This window comes from Oxyura jamaicensis, chromosome 2 (genome assembly GCF_011077185.1).
Source record: "Oxyura jamaicensis isolate SHBP4307 breed ruddy duck chromosome 2, BPBGC_Ojam_1.0, whole genome shotgun sequence".
NCBI lineage: Eukaryota > Metazoa > Chordata > Aves > Anseriformes > Anatidae > Oxyura > Oxyura jamaicensis.
In genome coordinates, this window is record NC_048894.1 from 106,504,801 (window position 1) to 106,523,749 (window position 18,949).

The 18,949-nt window shown below is 40.5% G+C and overlaps 1 protein-coding gene across 9 annotated transcripts in view; it reads right to left on the reverse strand.

The window, feature by feature from the left end:
* DLGAP1 (DLG associated protein 1) overlaps positions 1-18,949 on the reverse strand; it is a 414,689-nt gene that overhangs the window by 79,945 nt on the left and 315,795 nt on the right. For all 9 annotated transcript variants that reach the window (XM_035319701.1, XM_035319696.1, XM_035319698.1 and 6 more), the window contains 2 exons: positions 16,724-16,901; positions 14,096-14,336 (listed from right to left, as the gene is read on the reverse strand). In XM_035319701.1, coding sequence (XP_035175592.1) covers positions 14,096-14,336; positions 16,724-16,901 — 419 coding nt within the window. The remainder of the gene's footprint in view (positions 1-14,095; positions 14,337-16,723; positions 16,902-18,949) is intronic.

Sequence of the window (18,949 nt, forward strand, 5' to 3'; positions counted from 1 at the left end):
TGCATTTAGCAGATATAAAATATGAGTATAATGGATATGAATCCAGAGAAAGCATCTGTATTCAAGTCGTGGAAATTAAATTAAACGCCTTGTGAAACGAACAGTTCTAGCTATCTGTATAACTCATGGGAAAAGGGCATATCTGGGACACTGCCTGAGAGTTCTTCCTTCGAAAATATATATATATAAATATTTCTTCTGTATATGCCACAGGTTGAGATGCAACAGTTTTATGTCATATATTTTTATATTGCAATTTACATCTTTAAGACAGAGGCAGATCAGAGGCAGATCTCGTGTATTCTGAGTTTGCCTCAGAATATGTAGTTATACACTGCTGGTTGGTATTCCCTTATTTATTTATTTATTTATTTATTTATTTTTGTGAAAATGTCAATTGCATCTGGCCAGTTCTAGGAAAAGTCCGTTGTCTGACAGTTTGCTTGAGGTGTTGCTGTCTGATAAACTAGACGACTGAATTTTTCATAGGCAGGAAAAAACAAAAGACAAAATTATGAGATAAAAGTATATACAGATACATCACTGGGTTTTCTCCAGAAGAATGTTCTAGAATGGCTGGAGAAGTGTTAGCTGCAAAAATTAGAATAAAAGACCTAGGAAAAGTGAGGTGACGGACAAGAGTGACATGAGGTCATCAGATAGAGTTTTCCAAACAGCAGTGTTTATTAAGTAAATGAGCTATCCCACTAGCTTCTGCTTGTCCCCAAACAAATCTTCATTAACTGAGCACTTCTGCCAAGCACGGCAAACAGCTCAGGCTTGATTACTGCAGGGAGTCATCACGGACTGAGCCAGAGAAACCACAGTGTAAATACAAGTCTAGGAGAAGACGTGCCAGTTGCCTTCAACATCAGCCAAGTATTAAAGTATGGATTCAGTGGTGACAGAGTCAGAAAGCTGCAGTGAGAGTAAAGACAAATCAAAGTGCATGAAATCCGAAGTTCTTTACAGAAACACATTTTAAGCAGACAACTGATAAGAATCAGTAAAACAGCTATAGTGCATAATGGAAAGCTGACTGGCAGATGCCTGGCACATTAGCGACACATGAAGCATTTGCAACCCTCATTCTACAAAATGATTTAATTGACATTACCGCTTTAGCAATGTAAGCCTCTTTTCACTTAAGATAATTTGAGAAATGCAACACTTTCTCCCAAGTTGCTGAAAAACCATCACTTTGTGACTTTCTGCACTTTGAGAAAGATGTATGCTAATTTGGGTTTTGCAAAATCTCTACAACTACCCCAGTAAAAACATGCCCACTTCTCCCTGCTACATTGTCAAAAGGCAAACATGCACCAGTTTTATTTTGAAGTAAAATGTTTTCCATAACAATATGAATGAGCTAGGTATTGCTGACAGCTTGAATTAGTAATTTCCCTAGGCTTCCTTCTCTCTCCTAAGAAGAATAATGTCATGCTCCAATAACAACAATAGATTTTTCAAGAGGAAAAATTAGATGTAAAAGACGATGCCAGATGATGCCAATGCAGCCAGTGCAATTCAGTGTCAGAAGCTGACAATGCCTCAAGCCCCATAAAATATCACTTTGCAGGTGAGAAAAAGAAATGTGGTTTTGAAACTGTAAGCTTAGACCAGGTGGATATGCCTAATCCTATACCTATGATAAATGTAATATGTCTGGAATTACGAAATTGAAGTTGTTTGAAAACTATTATGTTTATTTTTACAGATTAGTGATAGTAATTGGCAACCTTTTGTAGTTACACAGGTTATGGCTTAGGATAAACAAACAAAAAAACAAACAAACAAACAAAAACACCTTTTTCTTTGTGCTTCAGTATAGGCACTGGCTGGAATACCTCCTTGAAAAGGTCGCTGACTCCTTGCCACACATGCTAGAGAGGCAGCTGGCTGACGATTCAGGAAGGCTTCCTTTCCTCATCAGTAATAGCTGGCAAGTGTAGTTTTTGCCAGTTCTTTGAAGGTGATGTGAAGGAAGAACATTCTGAGGAGGAGAAGACAGCTGGCTGGCAGAAAGCACATTTAGTTGCAGTGCAAATAGAAATAATCTCTTTAATGGATACCTGTTAGTTTTGCAATGGGTGGCCGGTTTGTATAGTTGTTTAGTACATGCGTATGAAATATTGTGTCAGTGGTCGGTTCACAATATTATTTTATAGACATCAGATGCAACGTACCTGGGACTACTCCATCTCATCCTACTAAGCACAATCTCTTTCTAATTGTGGAGGTGGAAAAAAGAGAGAGAGCCACCCCTCCTACCCTTCCATTTATGAATGCAACAGAAACAATCTTGACATTTTCTTGTGCCATAACTTTGTCTGTTACTATAGCATAGAGAAAGGCTAAATATCTACCTCACTGCCATTCCCCAGGATGCCATCTTTTCTAGCGGCATAATGAAAAGCAGAAAACCAGCATTTGAAATGATTGCCCAGAAACTATGTTTTGCAAGCTATTTCTATACTATTCCCTAGGATCTGGTTGCAAGATTTAAGCTTTTGTCAGAAAACTAGAAATGGTTACACTTATATCTTTCAAATATATCATAAACTGAATTCCAACAGATTGATACCCCTGACCCAGACTCTTCTGGTTATAAAGGCACCTGCAGGAAAATAGAGGAGCCAGATGTTTCTGTGACACCAGGCATATGGAAATTATGAGCTAATTCTATGACACTGGCAGCTGAGGACACTCAGCACCTTTTACAATTAGATCCTCAATTAGCAAAGTTTGTAGTGGAAAAATATCTGTCTCACTTTTGAAGAGTAACAGACTGCTCTGATCTGCAATATTGTACTTAAAATATTAAAAAATATATCTACAAAACAGATGGGAGAAAGACTTACCCTTCATTTGATGAAATTCCAACACTGTTTCTGCAGTTCCACAAATTCCCAAAGCTCTTTAAGCTTTCTGTCCAGTGCCCACTCTAATCTGTCATGCTCATTATTTTCTATTCGCTAGTTACACCAGCCTTTTAAAGGCAATAAAGGGATTCTGGAAGCTATTACTTTGATGACCATCTCATATCCCTCTCTATCCCCTGCCTGCAGGGAAACTCATCACAACCAGAAAACATGCCCTAAAATAAGTGTCAACTGCTGACAACACTGGTGGATCAAACAACATCAAAACAATGTGCTAGGTAGCACAGTCTCCATCTAGTCCACATACCAAGTTGTATGTGATGATGGAATAAAGAGAAGTCAAAGCATTTTGTAAAGACTCAAGTTGAAAGCCTTGCCCATCTATTTCTCACCATCAACTGTTCGTACAGGGAAAGGTGTTATTGATTCTACATTTTGATGAAATGAGTGATTTTTGAAGTGCTGGACACGTTTCTATTTCACAAAACATTTCTAGACCTCTTTGCTAACTCAAAGCTAATTTCTTTCTTGTCATTCTCTGACCACTTTTTTTTTCTTAACTATCAGACTCATCACCCTTCAATGAAAGGATGTCTGTTGAACTAGGAAAAAAATGTTATAAGTAAAAACTACTTTAATTCCTACTTATTTCCGGATATGTTAGCACATGCCACCTGAAATCTATAGGGTAGGTTGTTATATTTTATTAAATTAAAAGAAAAAAAGCACAAAAATTACATGCTTACAGGATTAGTAGCCCTCCACCCTACATCTATTACTCAACCATCGCACCAGACCTCACACGAAATGAGACCAGTCTTTGCACTTAGTGTGAGCCCTCTCAGTTGCAAACAGTCGCCATAAGGGAGATACATGCTTCCATTCTCAGCAAGCATTGACAGAAACAGGAAAAGGCTTTCTGGACAGCAGCATGTGTGTGATGTCCAGAAAGGAGGATGGCTAGGGAGGTAAATCAGATGATAGGAGGGTGTTCTGTTTTATAATACCAATTCTGGTATGTGGAAGAACACTATACCCAAACAGAGGTCAATGGCCCACAGATAGCTGATGTGAGGTTAAACACAACCGCCCTCTTATACTGAATGATGCTCTACTCTTTGTGCTAATGCGATGCAGCTCTTCAGCCATAATTAAAATCTGAGAGGAATATTTGGGAAGGGTAAAAGTTGGTAATGGAAATCTTAACTGACAACTTCTTGCCATAATTTGTCTCTCTTTTCCTGAAGAGACACTAAGCCTGAGCTGTGCATTAACATCACTTTTAACATGATCTAGCTTCCCCATAGCAACATCCCAAAGAGGGAGAGATGGTGTAAAGAGATGTGAATAAAGAAAGAGATGTTGCAAGACAACAACTGACTTCACCTAGGTGAGAGCTTGCAACCTTGCAAAACACATCAGAGCTTCCAACAGATAAAATAGATCCCCTCATCCTACCTCCATCTCTCTGAATACATTCTTCCCCTGCTTTCCCTTTTTATCTTAAGGGACAAATGGCAAAATGTCACATGTGTTCAGGGAACTGTGTGAGATAAGACAGTCTAAGGCCACAGCACCAGGCACCAGCTAATACTGTCACTTAGGTGTAAGTTACATGTCACGAGAAACGGAAAGCTGCAGATTTTCTCTGGACTTCCTGAGGCAGGCAGATTAGGCCTAGTAGTTCCTGGGTGGGTTTGGGTTTATCCATAGCTTATGTATTTTTAGACTGCTAAGACCATGCTTTTTTTTCCCCCAGAGATATGCATAATTGTATTCAACTCTTAGCAAAGTTCAGGATTCTAGATAACACTCTATGCTGAGAGTTTAGAGAAAGTGGGAGCAAGGAATTTCAATAGCCTGCTTTGTTTAAACAAAAACCCTGCCGGCATTTATTTTGTTATGCTATTACAACATTCTGACTTCCATGTAAACCTTCCCACAGGAATACAGATCTACATTTTACTTTAGCTAAACATAGAATTTATTTGAAAAGTCATTAGAGCAAAAAGAATGGTTATCAAGTCATCGCTATGTTGACTGTACTGAGATGAAAAGTAGGCATCTTTCTCAACAGAACAAGCAAGAGGTCTGTCACAGTAGAGGGTTCTCTGACACATATATATATATTTCCTCTGACAGCTTAGTTCAAATCCTTGATCAGAGCAACTAGGAATTGTTCTACTCAGATGGCTTGCTGCATTTTAAGTGGAATCCAATTTAGTGCTCTCCCATCTGACCAAAGCCAAATTCAGTAAGGGAAAACAATTTCCGACAACCAACACACTGATTGCCCCCACCAGAGGCCAGACAAAGGCATTAGAACAGATTACCCACATTTGTCTACAGCGTGCCTTTGATAAAAGGGTCTATTAGTCTGTAAAGGCAGCTAGACTGTCCTCTGCAAGATAACATGAGGTATTTTCCAGAACTGAGTATCTGAGTTGTTTTGTGCTTTGTAATTGAGCATTGTAAGAAGTACTGCAGTGAGATCAGTGTAACAGCAAGAAATAAAAAGAGTACATTATATCTCTATGTACACTTCACAGCTCCTGTATTTTTTTTTAATACATGCATTTCTTTGCTGCCACATTTCCTTTGGGTTTATCTGTGGCATTACTAAAGAAAAAAGGCACTGTCTGTTTCAAAAAGTGGTTAATAATATATGCACCCCATAGTCCACCATAGCTTCAAAGAGCCAATTACTGTTAGACTGCTGCATAAACACATATTTAGGCACCACAACAATGTGTAATTATTTACTGGATCCAGTACCTAATACATCATATCTGAGCTCTGAAATGGGAATTAGATGATGGGATACAACAGCGTCAAAAAAATTGCTCTAGTATAAGAGGAGCCCTGCAGAGCTGTACTCATTAAACCCACTTATTAAAAATTGTTACATTTTTTTTTTTACATTTCGAAATCACTCAGTCACTTTAAAAAGCTCATCATCATCAAATATCTTATTTTTTCTCATTGCTTCTTGGAATACACTATAGCCCAAGAGAGCTTTGTAATTAATATCTGAAGACAACATGTCCCCGGGGAGACCCCATTGCGGCCTTTCAATACTTAAAGAGATCTTATAAAAAGAATGGAGAAGGACTCTTTACTTGGGTAGATAATGATAGCACAATGGGGAATGGTCTTAAACTAAAAGAGAATAGATTTAGACCAGACTTTAGGAGGAAATTCTTCAGAGGGTGGTGAGGCACTGGCACAGGCTGCCCAGAGAAGCTGTGGATGCCCCACCCCTAGAGGTGTTCAAGGCCAGGTTGGACGGGGCTATGGGCAGCCTGATCTGGTGGGAAGTGTCCCTGCCTATGGCCTGGGGGTTGGAGTTAGATGATCTTTAAGGTCCCTTCCAACCTGAGCCATTCTATGGTATGATTCTATGATAAATGTTCATGTTCCTAAAGGAACTATGTGAAACTTACCGCATGCGACACCGCAGGTAACTGGCAAGGCATTGCTGAGGGCTGGGCAGTAGCACATGCGAAGAACAACAACCTGAGTTATTTTTATCCCCTGGATGGATTAATTTAGCATAGCCCCTTCGGGAAAGAGGCCTAGGTCTTGCTTCCCAAAAGACAACTGTAGTTAGAAGTGAACACATTAGTCTATTTTAGGAAAATAGTAGGAATTATTACTGAAAATGTGATTGCATTGTATAAACTGGGCCATTTCTTTAGCTTACTGATTCAGCTCATTTCTGTCACTGCTGTCACAAAAACACTGCATTTAAAATAAGCCAGAACAAAGAAAAGATTCAGGTCTTTGTTGTGCTTCTCTATTAAGAAAAATTGAATTATTTGCTCTTCATTTGTTATTGGCATCTCAGCTAAGGGACGATATATACCTAATGCACAAAGTTCTGTTGTCTCTCTAGTTGGAGAGTGATGACCAGCCCCTAAGTGCAGCATTTTGGATAAAGGTTACACTATCCTCCCACATACTATAAGTGGAAACAGACCCTGGGTTTATTTTATATTCTGCTCCACATTTTACCTGTTAGTGTGCAATTACAAGCTGGCACTGCTATGAGAAACCTGCTTCCTTGTGATACAATTCCAGGCATATTTCAAACGGGGTTGTCCTACTCCTGCTTGCAAGTCAGAAAACATCGTCCCCCAGAATGCAGATACATGAGGCTGCCAAGTGAAATCTACTGCTGGACCTGCATGCCATGAAGTCGCATCAGCCTGGTCCTGCACCAGATGCAGGACCACTCTCCGGTGGGACATCAAGCAAACTGCTCTCAGGCCCGAGCAACACTGCTGCATCTGTCAGCCAGTCCAGGCTTCATGACTCAGGGTAGATAAGCCTTGCAGAAATGAGCAGTAAAGACAGTTGATTTAGTCACTGTTTCTTGGACTGTGGCAAAATCATGGAGGTTTCATGTTTGTTTATAGGCATAAAAAAAAGCAGTTAATTCTCACCTAATGAGACTTCAGGCACGTGGTACTCAGTCAAAACAGCAACCTTCACATTGTTATACCGCTTGTAATACCCTTCTCTGTATTTGTTATGGTAAATCAAGTGGTATTTTGTCTCAGCTAAGCACTCAACTTTCAGGCGCTTTAATATATTTGGATAAGCACAGCTGTAGTCTCCAACAGGGTACTTGCAGTACATGCACACCAGTAGGAGTGGGGTGGGACCAGGGCTGTCTCACTGGAGCTGAACACTGGGAAGTTGCCATCTAACTGGGGCTCTGGACCCTCCTATGACCATCTCCACATAATGGTGCACTTGGTAACACACGTGCCTATTTTAAGGCAAAGCATAGCTCAAACTTTTACACAATCTGTACTGCATCAGGCAGAGCTGTGTAAGTCTGGTCGTGCAAAATGATTATCACTTTAGTATGTGCAATATAATCAACAGAAATGAATTAACTGCAGAATATATTTAGTCACGTTCCATACTGACATATGCAAAGGGCATCCATAGTACCATATTGTACCATCTTGGTACAATAATCAATAAAACACTACTAAACAGTAAAACATTTAATTTTATGCTACTAATCACTGCATCCCCTTTATTTGTGCTGCCACTAAACTACCTCCTTAAAAGTTCTTTTCATAGAATGACATAGATTTCTCTTAAAGATCTCCTTCTTCTGCAAAAATCACACATTTTCCTGTTTCACTGGAGACTGTCAAATCTACAGGACTCAGGGCCATCCTATTCTGAGCATCAGGAAAAGCTGGTGGGGTCCCGCAGCAGGGCAGGCTGAAGGACATTCAGCAGTGTGCCCTTGTGCTGCGGGTATCTGGCAGCATGTTGTGCAGTCTGCCAAAAGCAGAGCTGGCAGTCTGAAGGAGGCTGAGTGCTGGTGAGAACACATCTGGGTCTGTGAGCAGTGTGACGCTTCCCAGAACGAGAGTCCCAGCACAAAGCGAGCACTGAGACAGGTAGGGGGCTGTAGTGTGATGTTTCCATACAGGTTAATAGATAGATCTGTGCAGGGAGCTACCTGATGGATGGTTATGGAGAAGGCTGAGCCAAGTTTTGTCAAATACGCATTAAAAAGGGACAATAGAAAATGGGCACAAGTTGCACAAGAAAAAATTCAGTTGTTTATATATAAAAAAATCATACTGCAGTGTAGTTAAGTGCTGGAAGAGGCAGTCCAGAATACTGTGTAATTTTCATCCTTGGAGATATCCAAGTCCTTTGGACAACTAGAGAAGTCAAACACACAGGTGTTATCTGAACAAAACATTAGAGTTTTTCTGTGCTTCTGGAAGTGTCTACAAAGACCAACACAGTCCTTCAGGACATTTCAAGATCACAGTTTTGAATACTTAAGGCTGTCTCTCCAAATCCTGGCAGTATCTCAGACAAGAACAAACAGCCCAGAGTTGTAAAGATTAAATTCAATATTCATAATTAGACAGAGAAAAGAGGCAGAACCAGGAAGGAAGATGAAAAATTGGTGTAACCCATTCCACTATCTGACATTACTTACATGGTGAACCAGCTGTAACTACCAAGAATTCCCAAAGTAGGGACCTGTGTAATATATATTCCAGTAATCCCCATCTTCCAGGTCACAAAATTCTGTATGTCTAAAAGGTGAAATAGAATCTATTAAGTTTATTTCAATTCCTGTCTTTGCATAAATACACTACGTGCAACCTGCCCAGTGTCTGAGTATCTTTTCCTGTCTTTCCAGGGCTGACTCTCTTAGCCTTGCTCCTTTCTCAGGCACCCTTCATCAGAGCAGTTTCCATGAGTGCCTGTATCATGCTCCAAGTCTGTTAGAAACCTGCCAGAAAGAGCTGTGTTCTCAGTTTTTCTCATTAAAAACCTCCACTAGCTTCATAAACATGTTTTTTTTTGCATGTGTATGTTTGTGCGGTTATGGGATGTGGAGCTTAAAATTCAAAAAGCTAACTTTGGGGATAGACAAGATGAAACTTGCTCTATCTGCAGTCAGATGCCTCTTAAATTAGAAACAGTGTTCTCCTCCAAGGTCAACTCCTCATTAGTAAAGAAAAACATTTTTAAGCGCTGGTTTAAGCAATTTGATAGTGGATCCAAAGGCAGACTGCATTTCAGAATTACTCAGGGAAACAGAGGAAATGAACCGTGTAAATTCTTTGTCAAACAGCTTTCTGCACCCTCCAAATCTATTTTAAGGTTCAACATCTGCAGGAAGGCCTTAACTATGATTGTATTTCTCCAGGCCTTCTGTGGAGATACCTTCATTTTGGTAGAGGTCCAAAAACCAATCCTGGCTTCATTTGGAAATCACATTTGAAACCCTCATTCCTTATTTCTTTTTCAACAGAACGGTATTTGGAAGGACAGCTCTGAGGAGTCCCGGAGAGCTTGGACACAGCTGGTATACAGTCAGTTCCAGCCTCCTTCTCCACAGGCTTTGGTTTTATTTTTGAATTCTGCCTGGCATAAGTCTATTTTTAAGGTTGTTTGCTTTTTTTTCCCATTGGCTAGGCAGTTAGTCCCTTAGAGATTTTCCACAAAGTACCTGACCCCTCTTGGTCAGATGTTCCAAAGAACGGAAAGAGAACAGCTTGCTCAGCTAAAGCACCATAATTAGCATACACTGTGATAACTCTCAGTCCTTCTCTAACCTGCTGGCTACACAGCACGATTTCCTTGGGATTTTTGTTTGCTTTGCTTTTAATCAGAAGTGTAATAATACTGAGAATCACCAGATGGCATTGCTGCAGATAATTTTGATACTTCTGTTTATCTGACTGTACGGAAGTTAAATATTGAGAAAACACCTACTGCAATCTAGTGCAGAGTTTTTCCTGATGTTACTGCTCGAGCTCAGCTACAGAGGCCACATTTTCCACTTCAACATATCCAGCCTCCATTATTTATTTGTACCCACATGTGCTAATGCTTGAGCCCTCACAACGTCACAAGGTTTATCTGTGCCGCAAAGGAGTGAGCATGGCTGCACAGGCACGCTGTAGAAACATGACCTACAAAATTCTTCTACATCATACAAGTCAGATACAAGCAATGTGGGAGAGAGATGTTCTTTAAGCTACCCTAAAATTTCATTGTTTCTTAATTGCCATGCTCTTTGTGCACATTGAAATGATTTAAAGGCTTTTAAAATTCTTAAAAGGCTGCCTATTTAGTGACTGAATCTGCTGGCTGAGGAGTTTTAGTTACAATGGCTACATCTGCAAATAACCTGGGATCAAATTATGTACTAACTCACACCTCATTAAACAGCTCTGAAGAGACCAAATGACATGGGTGGCAGCTTTTAGTGCAGGCTATGCTGTACGATGTACGACATATGCTGGCACTTGAGGGCTGCTGGAGCTCCCAGCCCACACAGCCCAGCACTGGGGGCCAGCTCAGCGGTGTGGGGTCGGCTCCCTCCGTGGGTCTGAGCAAAGAGGAGTGAGCAAATACTGCGGAAGTTGGACTGCTTCAACCTCCCATCTTTCCAGGCATGATGGAGTTGTGACATGGCACTTATTTCCCATATGTTTCTTTGTCCATATAAAGTGTCAAGTTTGTATTTTCTACATTTCAAAATCCTTTACTTGAAAAACAAGGATAAAATACCACGTCACCTACAAGACCATCTTGTGAACAAAGTGCCTGCCTCCCAGATACATGCAGAAACATTCACTTTGGTGAGGGTAGGGTATTTTTTCCCCACTTAAAGTCTAGCGTTTCATTCCGGTGATGACAAGAGCTTTGTGCCTACAGCCTCATTTTCACACCCGGGCTAGGTTTCAGCCAGATGCAGTCACCCCACTGTGTTGCGGCAGTTGCGTGACGAGCAGAGCAGGCTGCTGAGACCACCAGTTGGGCAGCCAGCCATCTCTGAGCTCTGTCCCCCAGCCAGAGCATCAGTGCTGAGTTTATAGTTAGGTTGAGCACATTCAAACAGCTACGCTGGTAGACGTGTACTACTGCTTTCAGAACTAAACCTCCATGCTATGGGGCAAAAGGAAATTAAAACCGGAGGCAGCAACCACTGTAGTACACGCTAGCAGGCAGAGGTATGGTTTTGTCCACACTGCTTGCTTAATATTTTTATTCAGATGTCCTGGAAGGCTGTGGGCCATTGCTCTGGAGGCAAAATTTTTAATCCAGTGGACAGGTAGCACTTTTTTTCTTTTCTGTTACCATCAAGTTGGCATTTTCTTGGGCTGCCAGCAAAGAAATTCCCACTGTCAATGTATGATCAGAGTTTTGTACATTAGTCCCTGAGGAAAGATCTAATGCTGATGAAAGGAACCTTCCCTGGTTGAACAGGCAGAGGTGTTTCTGGAGTGGAAGGACAGGTCTCTCATCTGGGGATGTTAAATCCATAGTTTAGATCATAACTGCCCTTCTGTCTCTCACAAAAGCATTTGAAACATCACCTCAGTGGAGATAAGTCTGAGATATCTTCTTTCTTCATATCTGCCTCAGTGCTGTGCCATCTTATTGAGGCTGATATTAACAGAAACTATCAATGATGTCTTTCATGTTATTGTTTCCTTTCTAGGAGCCAGCCACAGGCAACAGCAAGGTAGTCAATACAGATGCTTTTGGATGGAATTAATTCAGCTCTAATCCCCATTAAATGGATAGAGGTATGTAAGTCAGGTAATAAAAGAGACAAGTTGCCTGAAATGCTACCACTGCAAGGGATGGGCCCTTGGGAGTCCCAGAATTTAAAAATGAGAAAAATAACTCAGTAAAATTCCCACAGAAGAAAATAGATACCTACAGCAGGCTTTAAATGCTTCTGTGGATGTACAAGGAGAGGGCTGCAAATCACTCCTCTCTCTATTTTAAGGGGCTGACTACACAAGCAGCAACATGAAACAGACCCACTGGATTACATTTTTCCATAACATAACCTTATTCCTATGATTTTTTTTTTTGTTTTGTTTTGTTTTTTTTTTTTTTAATATAGCCAGCTACCCAGAGAAGAGACCAGGACTCTGCTTGTGATTGTGCTACAAAAGAGGAGCATAGACCAAAGACAGTTTACAATAAAGACTTTCCTCTTATGGGTTTTCCAAATGCTTTTATCTGATACACACAGCCCCCATCTCTGTTTACACACCCCATTTATAACCCCCACATAACCCCAAAAGAGGCACCATTTTTCTAAGTGACAGAAACAACCTCTTATGCAAAGACAGAAGTTTTTGCCTTCTGGATAAATGGTTAGTTACTTTATAAAGAAAAAGTGCTAATAAAACCATTTCAAATAAATTAAAAAACATTCTGATATGTCCAAAGTGATCCAACACAGGCAAATGCACACTAAAAAATCCCTGAAAATGCCCATCCTTCAGCATTTGTCTCACAGTATGTTTTGACACCAGCTAAAGCCCTGCAATGAAGTAACACACACCTTACTTACACCCTGTCTTTGTGGTGCGGTGCAAACCCTTCGTGCACACACATACTACTTTTGCAGCAGAAAATTTTGTCAGATGAATACTGTTTCTTAATGGTTAGTGATTTTGATGAGAACTCCTCTGCAGCATTTGTTAAAAATGCTTTGATGTTTATGATGTACTGCCAATGTATTTCCAACAGTGCTTAAACTTGTTACTTTTAGAAAAATCATGAATTAAGCTGAACACTTTTGGTTAAAAGGATTGAAGTATCCTTTGATGGCATAAACCAATTGACAAGCAGCTTTATAAAAAGACTGCAGTTAGAGATAAGGAACTTAGGACGTACAAAAAACTGCACCTAGGAGATAATACATAAAAAGGCAAAAGTTTAGAATACAGAAAACAGAAATTAGAGAACCTGGAATAGAGGTAGTAGGCACAGTGAAATACTTGTAATAGTAAATATTAGTCATGAATGTGAATAGTACATGAATAGTAAATGAAGCTTGTGTAAAGCAGAGGAATGGATGGAGAGAAGTCGAAAGAAAGATGCCTTCCCTCATCCTCCCACAGAGAAAAGCACACACACATGATGGTTCCTGCCTCTTGTTGTCCTGAATACAAAAGACAGATTTGGATTTTGGTTTCTGACTTGCTTTTCCTTCCCCCTAAGCACTAACTTTGGTGGCAGCATCTGGAATTCATCATGGTCATTTCCAAAAGAAAAGCAACCTTAAAAGAAGAGGTTCAAGAAGAGGTAAGACCCAAGCCTCTCCCTCTTGCAAGGCTCAATTAGTTTGAACTGTAGAAGGAGTAACGACAGGGTGTGAACACGCATGTTTTGACCTGCAGACCTTTTCTTCTCTCCTTCATTCCCATCACAAAAGTACAGCCAAAAAAGCTGTACCAGTCTCGTGGAGCCATTAATCAACACACCCAATAACTTCCAACTTTCAGAAAGTACAAATAAGATCACGTCACAAAGCAGAACTTGGCAGAGGGACCTTCCACTGCTGGTAAGGGTCAGCAGAGCTGCTAACCCAGAGCCTTCTCATTCAGCCTTGCTAAATTGTGATTGCTCTTTTAGGGACGAGAGCAGGAGATATGACCTTGGACTTCCCTTCTGTGAGCTCTTAGCCCAGAATAAATTAGCTTGGACACAGGAGGTAACACAACTGCACCAGCCTGGGTCTGTGCCTAGTTTTAAGCTGATTAGTCCGTCCAGATCCCTGCAGAAATGCAGACTCTCTCATGGGCTTTGTGTCTGGCAGAGATCTCATGGCTGACCTGATGGAGCCACACAGAAAGGTACCTTCCCTTTCTACCCCCCCTCCGGATGTCCATTTTGTTACTCACCAGTACTGCTCTGGATGGTCCTCACTGTAGTGGTAGTACGCGGGGGAGACGAGGACCGCAGAGAGATGCACTCATCGTCCTGGGAGCAGCCCTTCTCAATGGCTCTCACGTAGCTGTGGCTCCTCATGCGGAAGCAGCCAGGCATTGGCAGATCCAGCGCCTCCACTGCCTGAGACTCAAGCTCACTGAACACTGACTCGCAGACGGACTCGAACTGGCCGTTCACCTCCATCTCGCTCACCTGTGGACAAAGATCGGGCAGGTTCAGCGTGCTCCCTGCACCACTCTGTCCTGTATGAACACCCTCAAGCAACAGGGGCACGATGGCTGGGGTCTGTTAGAGGGTCCCTTTGCACATGAAGAACAGCTGAATTGCACAAAACACATCCCACTTTCTAAAGCAACAATTATTAAGGGAAAAAAATATACACAAAAAGAAGCTTTAGGTAGAAACAGTGTGATATTTAGACTCTTGGCTCCAGCCAAGACCAGTGGGAAGCTGGGAGTCCCCACAGTAGCACCTAGTTTACTTCACCCTGGGGGGTTGAAGCTTCGACCATTATGACCATTAATTACAGTGAAAAATTGAAATCATGCTTTCTTTGGTGGGTAAGAAAATAAAGGTCAGCTTAACTCCGGGACAAAATCAATGCAAACCACAGGCAACCACAGTGATAAATCTGAGGGGCTGGGAAGCTCAAGTGCAGATGGGGCAGCAAAGAGTTGGAAGGGGGAGGCTGGTAAGGTAAACAGCTTCGCTGCAGGGAGAAAATGTTTGTATAACTACATCACCTGGCCGACTCCTCTGGCTGAGAGCAGGAGGTGCAATGGAAACCTTAGACCCTTTGGGGAGCAGACACTAGGTGGTGACAAAGACTTCCACTCACGCAGGTTAAGGAACATTTAAAAGCATGTGTCTTTGCTGCAGATCTTGAAAACCTGGAAACCACCTATATCTGCTTACATAGGAATGGATGTTCATGTTTCTAAACTCAGAATCGAGCCCTGAGCTTGGCATTAAAGCATCATAATTATCACTGTAGGAAACACAGAAAACAACACTTCAGGGTTTTGCTACTTTTCTTGCATGCAAAAGGCTATGATACCAGGAGAAGACAGGGCTGTATTAGGATGATGCAAAAATATTAAGTATTCTATTCCAGGATGAATTTTAGTAAGGAAAAAAAATATGCAAAGTAATTCATACACAAAACTGAAAAAGGAAATTTGAAAAACAGTTTTTTTTTCATTGGGAAGCTACTTAAAAGAGCATGGAAAAGTGGTGGGTAGTACATTTTAAAGAACAATTCTACAATGGTGGAGAATAGCCATATCTCTGCATAAACATATCTGAATTAAGACTTTTTTAGATTGTTATTTTCTTATTCATATTGACAAATGACACTAACTCTTTGGCAGACAGCACTGTCTGTGTTGGACGTCCAGCTAAATAAGTAAGCTAACCTAATGCTTATGGTTTCCTCTGGGACCTGTACTTCAGTGCTTCTCTTAGATACATCCTAACCCTTCTTCAAGAGCAGCAGCTCATACAAAGTGCCTCACCTATAGAACACACAGTCAAATAATCTGAAGCTCCAAAGTCCAAATATAGAATACCACAGAAACTCAAACTACAATTCCTTTCTGAATGGAATGGCCCATATATTTATTATGGTTCCAGCTGAAGTCTTGGTATCAGTAACATCACACATTTTTTGACATTTCAATGATTTGACATCTCAGTGGTAAGTGGCCAGTATTCAGCACCTGTCTGCTACACTTCTGGACTTTTGTAACAAAGTTATTTTAAACGAGGGATTTATCTAAACGATCCATTTAAGCAAACAATACAGAATCATACCAAGGAGCTCCAAGATTTAGCAGATGAACCACTGGTACACTGCCTTGTGGAGTGCTAGCACTTTTGCAATTCTTTCAGATCTGTCCTCCACCAATTCAACTGTACAAGCATGTTGTATGCAAGGACAGACTATTTAATGATGATGAAATTCATAAACTGAATGTGTAGCAGTGTGATTTATTTCTCTTCCGATTTAGGATGAGCATGAAGAAGTCCTACAGAATTTTGGGTTAATGTTATGGACAGACCTTTGCACTTAATATACTTTCTGTTATATTTGCACTATGCAGGTGAAAAGTTCAGGGGTTATCGGGGTAAAGAATGTATGCATTAGGACAGATTTAATCTAATAAAATACTTTTAAAATGTGAAATACTATGGACATAATTTTCCTTTAGTGGCACAATCAGCTTGCAAATGACTCTTTGGAGGCATTCAAAGAGTTCGATTTCAGGCACTACACACAAGATCCTTAAGAGAGCCCCGTTTAAAGACACTGCTGATGAGCACCTGCTTTTGGAAAAGCAAAATGAAAGGTTAAACCATTCGTTCAAACAAACTGCATGTTGTGCCACTCATTCTTTTGCAAAAAACAGGCTATGGTATTATCAAATGTTAAACTCTCACAAACAAAAATGTGTGAAAACATTTTTTTAAAGATGTTTTGAAAACATGTAACATGCAGCAGCCTGATTCTATTTAAAGCAATATCAAGATTTTCCATGGCTTGGTGCTTCCTGTCCAAGCTGCCCATGTGTGCCCCCCACCTGGCTGATGGTGCTCATGGCTCTCATGTAGCTCTCGTTGCGGGAGCGGAACTTGGGGGATGTCAGCAGCCCCGCAGGATCCAGGCTGTCCAAGCTCCTGTTGATTGAGACTTCACTCACTGCCCTCAGGTAACTGTGGCTCCGGATCTGAAGCTTTGGTGAGTGTTCACTGGATATTCTGAAAGATTTGGGGAAAAAAAATCATCAAGCAGAAATGGTCTCACAGGAGCAGGGATAGACAGGTGTTTTTAATAGGGACAACAAGACTTGAAACAGTCATCACACAATCCTTGTATTTTTATGAAATAAGGATAATGTCAGCTCATTTATTGTGCTGACAAGTTGAGAAAATGTTGGCTGGGTAAGTAGCTTTACATGACTTGATGTCAAATCAGAAGTGTAAAAAACACAATTGTGTTTCTGAAGTGATAGCATTCCACACCTTTCCAATACCAGTGACAGATGAGATTAATTATTAAAATTAATTATTAACAAACTTTTCAATTTTGAAATATAAATCTCACATGGACGTTTGCTTGTATATGGAAGAAAAATCTGTAACCTAATTACAGGTCTAATCTTGGTCCTTGAACCTTTAGAAATACATACCCGGTTGACCTGAAAGAAGAGGATCCATTTTACGTCTAATTCCTCAAGCATTTGCAGATATTTTGCATTCAACTAGCTAATGATGGTAATTAGTATGAGCAATTTCCCAGTGGCATGCACAGTTCTGCTAATTGTCAACGTATTTTAGGAGGACAATTCCATTGTGTAATTGTACACCTAAGTAGTTCAGAAATTGGGTCTACTTCTGAATGGTACAATACAGTAATAAAATCTAGGCCATCTCTGCAATACACATCTCTGCATTCTCTGGCTGCTAAATACCTACCTAATAAAAATATGTAAACTTCTACTGATTACTAGGTATGCCTGTCACAAGATTAAGATAAATCCTTTGCTTGCCATTTTCACTGGGTATGCAGTGCAGTACTTACAGCAGCCCTATGCATATACTTTGACTCCTTAAGCCATTTGACTCCACATGTCAAAAGTAGAAAGCTTTTTAGTCATCATAATTACCGATGTTTCAAATGACTCATAAAAAGGAAGAGACAATGATGAAAAAGTGACCATTACTAACTGCTAGCTGCAGCATTTTGATGACTAGCACTAAAAAAATCCTGTCCATTATATGATAAAAAATAAAGAAAAAAGAAAATCAAAATAGAATGAATAATTCAGCAGACATATTTTTTCAGATGCATGCAAGCTACTTCATCGCCCTGCAGATCTGTAAACTGATCTGCGTTGCCTTAAATGCATTTCTTAAATTAATTCAAAATGTATCTTATGAATATGTTTTGAACAGTTTGCTGCCAATATGTGACATGCAAAATTCAAATATGCTTGATTAGCTGCCAGTTAGTCAAACATGTCACCTGCGGCTGTCGCTGTTCACTGATTAGCTGACCTCGCAAGAACAGACTGCAGCACGTCACAAAATTCAGTGCACAGATAGTGCCAGACAGAAATTTGCAAGTGCTGAGGCAGGTGCCCTTTAAAGATTGGAACCACTCTATAAAGGTGCAGGCACCCTGGGCAGCAAGATTTTGCTGTTGCAGCCAGGGTACAGATGCTCCTAGTGTCATGGAAAGCAAACACAAAAGGTACAGAAATTCATTTTCTGCATGCATTAGCGTAGCATAAGAACAGTTTCCTAGCTCTGCAGAAAACAAAGGCATCCATCCATGAGAGTAAACGTTTTTCTGTTGTTTCAGATGTGTGTGGTCAGAACAGCTGCCTTCTTTCTCTCACTGCTCTTGTTCCTGAGTGTATGACTGGCCAGTTTGGCACATATCTAGAACAATGTTTTTCAGGTGGCCACTTATCTTAGCCTTCACATATCTCCCATCTGTTGTTTAAACCAAACTAGGATATTGGCAGCTGTTGGAGGAGGTGGCTTTGTGCTTACTGATTGCTACAATCACTGCTTCACTGGATGTAGGGATGGGGAAAAAAATAAAAACTTAAAGCACAGACAAAGAAACATCTGAAGGTTTGCATTTATGATGATTACTGCTACCTTTATTGCTGTGTAATAAATTGTTTCTATCTCCTACAGTACACTTCAATGAACAGCTGAAATGCCACTGGAAATTTTGAAATCATTCAAGTTAAGCATGAATCTTGCTATGTACAACAGGGGAAGATCTGAATGTC